Source organism: Lemur catta, chromosome 6, assembly GCF_020740605.2.
Source record: "Lemur catta isolate mLemCat1 chromosome 6, mLemCat1.pri, whole genome shotgun sequence".
Taxonomy (NCBI): domain Eukaryota; kingdom Metazoa; phylum Chordata; class Mammalia; order Primates; family Lemuridae; genus Lemur; species Lemur catta.
The window spans coordinates 64,444,305-64,456,415 of NC_059133.1; the positions used below are offsets into that span (position 1 = coordinate 64,444,305).

The 12,111-nt window shown below is 38.1% G+C and overlaps 1 protein-coding gene across 1 annotated transcript in view; it reads right to left on the reverse strand.

Annotated features, from left to right (window-relative positions):
* Positions 1-1,278: 1,278 nt before the first annotated feature.
* PDZRN4 (PDZ domain containing ring finger 4) overlaps positions 1,279-12,111 on the reverse strand; it is a 63,209-nt gene continuing 52,376 nt past the window's right edge. The window contains exons 6-7 of the mRNA XM_045554014.1: positions 8,303-8,419; positions 1,279-3,462 (exon numbers count right to left, since the gene is read on the reverse strand). Coding sequence (XP_045409970.1) covers positions 1,936-3,462; positions 8,303-8,419 — 1,644 coding nt within the window. The 3' untranslated portion in view covers positions 1,279-1,935. The remainder of the gene's footprint in view (positions 3,463-8,302; positions 8,420-12,111) is intronic.

Consider the following 12,111-nt stretch of genomic DNA (forward strand, 5'->3'; position numbering starts at 1 on the left):
TGTGGTTCATATGTTATCTGATGAAAAGCTAGATTTAGAAAGTCTATTTAGTCATCTAACAATCCCACCTTTTAATAAACTGACATATAAGGCATTTGTAGTTGACTATGCTGAAAATATTGCAAAGATGCTTCCCTCAAATTTATTCCCAAATGATCTAAATAAATATACATAGTGCTATGGACTGAAATGTGTACCTCCAAAACTCACATGTTGAAACTCCAACTCCTGGTGTATTTGACCTTGAACCTCTCAGCCTCCAGAACTGTGAGAAATAAATTCTTGTTGTTCAGGCCTGCAGTCTCCAACCCCTGGGCCATGGACCATTGTCGGTCAGTCAGTGGTCTGTTAGGAACCAGGCCACACAGCAGGAGGTGAGCAACAGGCAAGCGAGGGAAGCTTCATCTGTATTTACAGCTGCTCCCCACTGCTCTTATCACTGCTTGAGCTCCACCTCCTATCAGGTCAGCAGTAGGAACGCAAAACCTACCGTAAACTGTGCATGCGAGGAATCTAGGTTGCATACTCCTTATGAGAATCTAATGCCTGATAATCTGAGGTGGAGCTGAGGTGGTGATGCTAGCACTAGGGAGTGGCTGCAAATACAGATTATCATTAGCAGAGAGGTTTGACTGCACAGAGATCATAATAAATCAATTGCTTGCAGACTCATATCAAAATCCTATCAGTGAGTGGCAAGTAACAATGTAATAATAATAGAAATAAAGTGCACAATAAATGTAATGCACTTGAATCATTCCAAAACCACTCCCCTGACTCCCGCCCCCGTCTGTGGAAAAATTGTCTTCCATGAAACTGGTCCCTTGTGCCAAAAAAAGTTGGGGACCGCTGATTTAAGCCACCCAGTCTATGATATTTTGTTATGGCAGCCAGAGCAAACTAACATACCTTATAGCATTATAAACAGTCTTGGACACTCCACTGATCCTCTCTCCACACCTTTCCCTAAATTTTTCTTGGCTTTACCTTACATTAGCAGTAGGCAAGGGAAGCACAAACTGATGTTTATCAAATGTTTAGGTAGCATACAACATGCTAGATGCTGTATATACATTGTCTAATTCAATCCTGGTAGGAAAATGTGACACAATGATCTGTAGAAAGTGTTTCAAGACAACTTTATTGAAAAAAAGTGATAGAAACTGTGCACATTTTATAATCCACAAATCTTCTAAATAGTATACATAGGTAACTAATTTTATATCTGTTAACCACAGTGGATGATGAAAATAAAACACCCCATGATAGCTTTTTATTAAGGATAATCAATAATTTATTTTTCTTTTATTGTCACAATTACCACAGTTATCTAGCTACATGACCAATGTCACTACATATCACAGGAAGATTTTGCACCTACACTTTACTGAGACAAAGACGACGGCCATTTATGTGTTAAATGTACAATGAGTTGTTAAAAAGAGGTGTGGATTTTATGTGTAAGACAAGCTATGGCACGTGATTTATTATTAACAGGTCTGATTTAAAACACATTATGCCAAGAAGCAAGCATAGAAATGTTTTGGCATTGAGTTGTTATTAAAGTAGAAAATAAGTAAACTAGAGAAATAAATCCAGATTTTAACTTACAATAGATACATTAAAGTAGGAAATTAATTGGCTCCTCAGTATTTTTGTGCAAGTGTTTTCTTGTTTTCTTTCCTTTTGTTTTGTTTTTGTTTTTTATAAACGAGTAATATGAATATATCACAAGTTAAAGAAAGATCTTAGCCAAAAAGGAGGGTACCCATATATGAAAAACAAATGAAAAATTACCAGGTATTTTTGCTTACAAAAAATTTAAACTATAAAGAGTCACAAAATATATATAAAAACGCCACATTGAACGAGGCAATCATACTCTACCGGAACTGGTAGCACCCTCTTAAAACCAGTCGCAGTCCCTTCACTCGGTCATACAGTGGTGACTGACAAGAAGGCATTGTGAACTCTCGTGCCATCAGGAGACTTGGCCCCATGGGTCATCAGTTCTTGGATTGTCATCCAGTTGTCCAAAATTTTCTTGTTCCTCTTTTTCATCATCTTTTTGTGGCTCAGTTCGAGGATGTTGACCTCCTTCTTGCCCTCGCTGCCGCTCTGGGGACTCTCCTTGAGACACTCCAGCCGGCTCCGCATCATGAACTCCCGGCGCCGGCGCTGCTCTTTGGCCCGAACCAGGTGTTGCTTCCTCTCCTCTTTGCTCCAGTAGCGCCCCATCTTCATCTCGCTCATGGTGTCATCATCTGTGGTCATGCCACTGCGCTCCTCCTTGATCTTTAAGGCACGTTCCTTCAGAATTCGGTCTCGCACGGGTCTCTTTGTGATGTACCTTGTCCCGTCGCTCCGAATCTTCACCTTCCACTCCATCTTGGGCTCCGAGCACTTCTGAGACTCCTTGCACATGCTCACCAGACTGAGCTGGCTCTGAGCGTACTCCACTGCAGATTTCTGCTGAATTAACTGCATGTAGCTTTGATAATGCCGGGCGTGTGCTGGGATGTTTGTGTACCTATATGAAGAGCTGTGGTAAGGAGAGAGGTAAGGGATGTGCTCGCTGACTGTCTTCTCTTGGTCAGGAAGCTGGTCGCTTTCCAGTATCTTCTCCTTGTTTTCCATGCTACAACCTTGCTCAGCGGTTTTGGTTTTGGTGGAAGTTGACTCCTTATTGCTCTGTCCAGAAGAGGACTGATGGGCTGCCATTGTGCTTCTCAGGTTTTTCTTATTGGTGAGGTTGATCATTCTTGGAAGGGAACTGTCAGGGGAACGGTCTACAGTGAGGGGAGTACTTCTGCAGCTCTCAGCTGTGTTGTAAGCACTAGAACTGTCCTTGTCAGACTTTTCTGGATGTTCCATGATGTCATCTAGTTTTCCCCTCTGCATATCTATGCTGGTGTTATAATTCTGGAATCCTCCATCATGCAATGCCCAGATGTCTCCATACTGGTTGGTCACTTTCTGGAGCCTGTGAGCCTGCATGATGTTCTGGCACTCGAGCTCAATGTTTCTCAGCTCTTCATTAAGCAACTGCAGTTCATGCTCCACTCCCTCTTGCTCCCCTTGATTGCATTCGATTGTGCTGCTCGAATAATACAGGTCATACTCTCCATGGTTTCGAATCTTGCATTTGAGCTCCAAGAGCTGCCTGAATCTTTCACACTCCTCATCTTGGTTGCCAGTGCAGTCGGAATCTATGTATTCACCAGACACGAAGCTCTCATTGTACTGAAGTTCAACGCTTCCTAGAGTGTCTTGGCTCTGCCCCAGCTCTCTCTTGCTCTTCAAAGATGTGCTGTTGGGGTCCTCAGCGGCGTTCTCTTGCTCTGAGCTCTCATCATTGCGCAAGCTTTCATCTGTGCGCCCCACTCCACTGTCCTTCTCATGGTTGTTGGATGAGGATGTTGCTGTGTCTGTTGTGCCTTCTTCTTCTTCTTGCTTTTTTGGCTAAAAAAAAATAATGTTGAGAGAACAAAGAAAATTAATTGCTTTGAAAAACACTGTCAAAAAACTTGCTTGAGAACAATGCTTCTTGGTAGTTCCTAGAAAGCTGCTCTATATTTAGTATCCATGACAATTTTAGAAATAAAGACGATTAGCTCATGACAGCTTTTTATGCAATGAAATAAAGAAAACAAAAGCTGCTTGAATGTGGCTATGATATTCACTTGAGTATCAATAAGACAGGACACATTTAAATAAATGATTCTTGTCTTTAGGTTTTCTCTTACTTGGGAAACTCCAGGGTGAATATATATAAATGAAGTGATTTTATGAATTTCTGAGGCGATAATGCTCCAAAAGATAAAACAGAGTGTCTAAACAGTCTTCAGCAATATGGAAGCCTAGAGTTCAGAAGCTACAATCACCCTTTTTTTTTTTTTCTCTTGAACTTTCCTCAAGTTCAGAGAAAACTTCACTGACAGTAAAGCACTGATAATGGTAAGCCAAACATCACAAAGTTGCAGACCTATGTTAACATTATGTACTGGAGCCTAGAACCTTCCTATTATATAGGCAAGGAAGCTTAATTCCAGAGGGAATCAGGTTATTAGTGATAGAGAGGTCTGGAAGGCAAAGCTCCACCTCCCAGTGCCAGAATTTCTTATATGTCCAGGGTGCCACATTCCTGGATACACGTGCTCTGACCACAGTGCATCTCCAAATCATGGCTTCTCAAAAGCAACAACAACTTCTCAGGACTCATTTGGGTTGAATAAGAAGATTTTTCTACCCTTAACCAGGAATTTCCTTTGAAGAAGAGTTTTAGTCTATTGAGAGTAAAAATGACAGTTTACATGAAAGTCTGAACAGCACTGATTGACAGACATGGACATAACATAAAAAATATATTTTTGACATATATGCGTTTCACTCCCTTGTAATTTTTGGCTTTCATGCTAAACAATTAACTGTCACTGACCTAACAAGATGCATATGCATTTCTTTCTCTGTAAATAGGCTGTTACTTTCCCCTCTAACACTCATCATACAGTATTCTGCATGGCAGTTTCTAGACTGTATTTAGGTCACTGAATATGAAATGTCCAATTTAGAATCAAAAGTGTAGTTTATTATATCTCAAACAAGAAGCAAGGCAATTAATCAAAGTATGCACCTAAACTATCAACACAGGCTTGCCATCTTAACGGTAGCTTGTTTATGCCAGCAGAGAAGAAGCCTGGAGAGCAAGTGGCGATGAAATCATGAAAGGTGTTTACACAGCTTGTTGAGAATTGAATATTTTTTCTTACAAGAAGTGGTCCAAAGCCTGGAAGAAGTGGTAGTCAGTTGGTGCAAGGTCTGGTGAATATGGTGGATGACAGAGAATTTCCAAGTCCAGCTTCTGTAGTTTGAGCAGTGCTGTTTGTGTGACACGTGGTTGAGTGTTTTCTTGCAAGAGGATTGGCCTGTCTCTATTGGCCAATCTCAGCTGCTTAATCAAAAGCATCATCATCATTTCATCCAACTGGCTGCAGTGGACATCCACGGTAATCGACTGACCAGGTTTCATGAAGCTGTAGTGGATAATACCAGCGCTGGACCACCAAACAGACACCATTAGATTTTTTTTGATGAATATTTGGTTTTGGACTGTGTTTTGGCACTTCATCTTGATCCAACCATTGTGCTCAATGCTTTCAATTGTCAAACAAAATCCATTTTTCATCACACATAACAATACAGTGTGGAAATGGTTCACCTTTATGTTGTGACAGCAAAGAAAGGCAAGCTTCAAGATGATTTCTCTTCTGACACTCATTTAATTCATGCGGTAGCCATCTATCCAGCTTCTTCACCTTGATGATTTGTTTCAAATGGTCCAATATTATTGGAATAGTAACATCAAACCTTGCTGCTAATTCACACATAGGTTGAGAAGGATTCACTTCCACTACAGCTTTCAGTCTCTGGTTCCCCATGTGGCTCATTTTCAAGATTAAAATTATCAGAACGGAACTTCTCAAACCATTAATGTACTGTGTGTTCATTAGCCACATCCTTCCGAAACACTTAGTTCATATTTGGTGCTGTCTGTGCAGCATTGGTTCCACAATGGAACTCACATTCAAAAATAACATGAATCTTTGACTTATCTGTGGTTTCACAAAATTTGCTCTAAAAAACAGTTTGAAACATAATCACAAGCCAAAATGTGAGTTTGAAAGAATGAGGATGTACCTTCACAATAAAAATAAACAAGAAGTGTCAAAGTGAAATGTCAGAGATACCAATTGTCAAACTTAGTACTTAAGGAAATCGGACATTTCATATTTAACAACCTAATATTTGCCTTATGTCTAACTTTACTCACTATTTTCTATATATATCTTTTCCCTTTAGCAGGTATAATTACATAATTAAATACAATTAAGCCTGTTAGCATTAAAGAAGGTAATATGGTGATAAAAGGTATTCTAAAACAAGTCTAAAAGGGTCTATCTAGAGATTTATTATTTTGTTCCACATAAGTAATGGCAGAACAAAATGCAACAGAAATTGGAGAGAACAGAACAGGACCATGTATCATGTTATTCTATGATTCTCAATCTTTCCCTAGAGTATTTTCCTTCATTTGTTGAAAACACCTGAGATTGACTTTAAATGTCTTATTGATAAAAAAAAATAAGTAATTATAACTATGAACAGAACTGTCTCTGACTATAAGCTGACAGTAGTATCCAATGTGGTTACATCTGTATACTATGCCATAAAACCCCCAAAAGCTGTTATTGGTATGGCCATTTGAGTTCACATATCACACTATTTACAGTTATATTTTTCTAATACCTTGTAATGAGCTGAAGAAATACAAGAAGACCAGTATGTTTTTTCTTATTTTACAAGCAGTTCCAACGGTACAGGGAAGTTATGCTATGGCAGATGTTGCACAACATGTCGATAGCAGCCATAGGACCAAGGACAGTATGTAAAGTGAACCTTTTCATAAAGTAGGTTTGCATATGGATATGTATTTTATTTCTTTAATTTAATTGCCCTTTCTTTTGTTACCAGTCTATGAGCAACTGTGACAACAAAAAGAATTTTCCATTCTCAAACCTAGAATTCCTAGTTTCTAATGTAATGTTACTCTATCATTTATCAGTTCCCTATGGTACTATGACAGTGACAGGCAATGTTTCTACCCAGACATTTCTAATGTAGTATTATTGTTTATAAGGGCAAAGGACTTTTAAAGGTTTCTGTTCTTCTCATCATTTTTCAGTCTCATGGTGAAGAAAAATTTCCACACAATGAGAATCTAACCTCAGGGACATCTAGTGTTACCTCCAAAGACCTAACAATTGTATTACGTCTGATGAGTAGGCAGCATTTGACATCATATCACTTCACCTGAACAGGATTTCTCTCTCCCTTCTTTATTCCAACATCCTCCTGTCAATTCTGCATCAGGTCACACTTTGTATCTAAGAGAGAAAAAGCCTGGAGCAAGGACTTTCTTGCTTCTAACCAGCAGCTGCCACCAGAAATATCTTTATTTGTGACCAGTGTTGAAGTCATACATAAAAATTTCAATCTGTCCTACCTATATTGAAAAGCACTCAGCACAGTAGCAGTACCACTTCTGAGCACAAACTACTGTTTGTGAAGTGGCCAGTGAGCATTCATGATCAGCCCATGCGTATAGCACACATGGCTATGTTGACACTGTAGTTTGCAACCTACTGAGTTATTTAATATATAGACATGTGCACACACACATTTCTGTTGTAGGATGTTAGCATGTCAAGAGATTGTATTATTTAGCTTGGTAAAGTGATAGAATGCTTGTGCTTCATGTTTCTAAGCCTGTCAATTTTTTTTTTAATTCTCTTTTAAGATGTGTTAAGAATTAATGTTGAGAATAGGATGATAATTAAACAAATCAGTGAACTGACAGTGAAATGTTAACAAAATTATATGAAGCAGATGAATGACACCAATGTGACATAAAAAATCTAGAATATATTGATCTTGTTTTTATCCAGTGGGAAAACAACGACAACAAAAAAAATGAAAAGAATCTTAAGACTCACTTTGCCATAAGCCACACTGTGATCTTTAACTGGTTATGAATCAATTAAGGGCAGTGACTCTGCCCTTTTTTCTTTGTATTCTCAGTATCAGGCGTGATGCTTGGAATGTGTTAGCAGCTCAAAGTTTTGTTGAATGAATATGTGACCTTAAGGCAAAATGATGTCAATAATCTCAAATTATGCTATGGGGAAGGTTGTACAACGAGTCAACAGCAGTCATAGGAACAAAGATAATCTCTGCAATTATTCAGGGGTATATAGGTGTAATTACATCATCAAGTACACAAAGATGATTGATGGTTTACATCATGTCATCATGGTCTTATAGTTATAGCCTAAATGTTCAAATAGATACATTAATATTTTAAAGTAAAAATTTACTTTTTTTGGTGGGGGGTTACCTTATGATATGTGATTTGTCTCCAGCTGGCATATTGAGAAGCAACACACATTTTTACAGTTATATTTCTTAAATTAGGTTGAAACACTACCTGGATCAACATTTGAATACGATTGCACTCTATTAACAATGGGCCCTAAGCTTCCAAAACTGGAGATATTCTTAATAGAAAAAAAATTATTTATTCCCTCTGCTTCATCTAAGATGATCATGTGCTCTAAAAAATTACCATTACAGAGATGTTTGATCAAACCCTTTGATTTTGTTTTTTTCCCCTCCCTTTATGAGTATATGTTAAAAAAAGAAGTAGTGACATTTCAAATGCTTTAGTTCAAATTGTTGACTCCACCTGCTCCACCTCATTGGCCGTGTGCTGCATCGCTTCATTATGCTGTTCTTCCAACATCTCCAGGTTTAACTCCTCTAAGAACTCATTCCTTTCATCTTCTAGCCAGCCTTCATCCAGCTGCAAAAGAATACATTAGTACATTAGATTATATTAGTGAGAACTCATGCTAAAATAGGCTAAACTTAAATGGCCAATGCCCGACCAGTTCCTTTTATCATAATGATTCTCTTCAGAATACCGGCCTCCTAGAGTTCATCTCTCAGAAAGAAGAAAAGGTGATAAAAGAAAAAAAAATTGGACTCTTACGCCTTTTATCCTTTCCAGAAACAGAGCTTCAGATTTTCTCTCATAACCGAGTAAATCTCGCGGCATAGAACATTACACCTTCTTTCAAAATGTATGAAAAGCATGCTGCATAATCCACAGCTGTCACGCTCATTACCTCTGACAGGCCCCGTGTTAAAAGGACCGCCATGGTACTAATAGGGCTATGAGACAATTGGGCTTTTTCCTGAACAACAACCCCCAATGAGACGACACACAAAGTGCCCCCCGCATGCTTGTGCTACCCTCGTCCTGCTTTTTAGTTTTAGGCGATGGCTCCCATGCTAACAAGATGGCTGCTTGCACAAACACACCTACGGACAACATTTATTTTATCTGTAAAGAAAGGAAAATTCTAAGTTGTTATTCTCAAAAAAAAAAAAAAAAAGTAATGTTATGCCATGGGTATTTTGATTCATTTTCAGACCCAATTCCAGGGAAGCACATCACAGCGGATATGACATTAAAGGGTGGTGGAGAGGTGTGGAGCATGTAGGGTTTGTGTTTGTGGGTGTTGGAGGCAAGTTTTCTTGTGGGATTCTCACACCGATTAATCTTAGCAGATCCCTTTGGCTTCTCAACACAAAGTGAAGTGGGAAACTGGTGGTTACCTGGCTAATATGATCAGTGTTGACAGTCAGTACAGATAATTTGCCTCAAAGTGGATTTCTGGAGCTGGATTACGTAAATTAGCTGTCTATGCTGATTAAATTAACAGGATTATTGTCAAAGCTCTGCTTTACTCTGTGCTACAAAAAAACAGCAGCTTTCTAGTGAGCAAAAAATGGACAAGAGTTTGAGGTGTTTTCACCACCAACAAACTGGCAAAGTAAGATTGTAAAGATAACTGAACTTCTAAAATTTAAAAACAAAAACAAATGTGAAAGGACATTAAACTGTACCAAAGGAGGTATTAGCATATATGTATCATACTCATTAATATTAAAGCGAATCATAGATTTCATGATTTCTATTAAAGTCCATGGAGAACTTAAATGACCTCAAATTTAACTGGGGCCAAAAGTATGACACATTTATTCATCCTCATTTATCTTAATGCTGGCTGAATAACTTGACCAAATTCTACCCCACTGCCTTTTATATGCAGATGAACTATGATAATTATGCTGACAAAAAATGTAAATTCAGTCCAATTTATAATTGTCCAAATTTTACGTTCTTTAATCCCTTTCAAGTGTCATAAAGCTGCAAATGCCAGACTCCAAAAGAAATTACTTAAAGCTAGAAATCTTTACATTTTATAAACACACCAAGGAATTTTTCTTTAATCAGGCCAAAAGAAAATATTTCCTAACACCGATATAGTGAATGATGAAACAGAGTCTTTTGAGGTTTAAATCGAGTGGTAGGGAAGTTAAGGAGAACAAATGGTAGAAATTAATGACTCCCTATAACTCTTTTCGTATTGACTAATCCCACAGATTCCGGAGTTGCCATCTGTAGTTAGGGTATGCCTATTTTGATAAGGCTTTTGTCTGGGCTGGAGGTACACACAGCACAATAAGTAAAGGGAGATTCTTCCTGCTTACTTCCTTTCCCTCTTGTATTTCTCTTTTTCACCTAGACATGCATTTATGGCAGTCTGAACCTAATGCTGTGGCAGAGGCGGACATCCCCTTCGAGTTGAGCTTCAGGAAAAGAAGGATTGTCGTTATTATACAGTGGGGATCTATCTGCAGGCAAGAGGACCACACATGGCCTCTCCGAGAAAGGAACAACCTATACTGTCTCAAAAGTAGTGACTACAAGTTCTTATAAGAGCCTTCTCTGCCCAAGTGTCCTGAGGGAAATAGGACAGAAAAGCAATATCTTTAATGGTCTCTGGAAAAAAAAGGGGCGGAAAATGAAAGAGAGTTGACAGGGAATGTAAGAAATGAGTTATTTAAAAATATTGCACAGATGCACAATACTGCCCCCAGCAAACTGTAGATCATTTCCAAGAATCTAGAGAGCATTCAAAACAGTTTTTTAAAAAGCTAGAAAAAGCACACAAAAAAAGCTTCCACACTCTCCCTGAATAAAATACACATACAAAAAAATGCAATAATGAGATAAATTAAATTTGATGGAAAAGTACGGGTGATATAAAGACAAGATTTTCTTTTTAGGCTTTTTTTTTAGGCCATTTTATAGCATGTACTGCTTATATTACATTTCTAAAGTGTGGTGTATTGTTTTTTCCTGATTTCTCTAGAAATCTGATTTTCTATAGGCAATTAGCCTCCTTCCAGTGGCATGAAGCCTTCTTCAGAATAGGGGAGCTAACGTAGATCCTGATTTTGACAGGCAGGACGGCTGTCATCTTTTAACAACCGTGGAAAGGATGTCTTATTTGAAAATTCATCCTTCAGCATTGACTCTTTTTGGGGTAAAGGTCAGGAGTATAGCTAGATATTCAAAATTGCCACTGGTTCTACCAAGCATATGTATCCCACCAAAGATTAACAGGATCTGGTCTTACGTCATTAATTTCTATTCTTTCCATAGCCCCTTATGGCCATTATGTGGCATAGTTTAAGGAAATGCTTTAGTCCTAAATTAATGAGGTTCTCTAGCAGTTACATGGAAAGGGCAGGGAAACCACATTATAATAAAAATGTCTTTTCTACAACAGGGATGGCTACTGAGTTCTCTCAATTTACCATAAATTTCACTAATATGTATTTAGCTACTTTATTATGTTCTCTTTCAAGAAAATGGGATCAGTGAGATAACTGGTTTGAGAAATTTCCAGATAATTGGCACAATTTCATACGTATTTTAAAAACTCACTCCCACATAGGCAGTGCAGCCAGTTGTGTGGGCTTGTTTCCCCACTACTAAGACCTCAGGTGTATGACTTTACTCTGCCCTGGGCCATGGCAGACTTTATGGGGACCATTTAGAACGGTCAAGGGCATAAAGGAAATATATGCGGAAATGGTGATCTTTTATAACCACTATATTCAAGTCAGGACTTGGTCTGACACTGAAATACACTTACTCAATGTAATTTATAGATAGTATGTAGTTACTGAGTCTGAAAAATATCAAATCAATAACCTGGGAGACAAATGGCGATATAACTAACTTTACTCAAACTAGTGACAGATGGATAGAATGGTGATAATGTATTGTCCTTTCTGCATTGTGATTGGGATATAAAAAGGATATAAAAGGAAGCACTAATAGTACTTTTCTTCCACCATTACCTTTCCTTTACTTTCATGACATCTTCCTCTGTAAAGATATAAACAATTCCTTTAGAGGCTATCAGTTTGTTTTTAGCTGGACAAATGTTTTTGTCACAACTAAACTTGGAAAAAAAATTCAATTACTACACATGGAACCACATCATGCGATGTCAGGCATTTTAATTCTAAATAGATTTAAGTTGATAGCTAGATAGGCTAATGTTTCTCTCTTTAGAGATTTCTTCAAGATACCTTAGTATGCCAATTAAGTATTTTTAAATAGTAACCTAA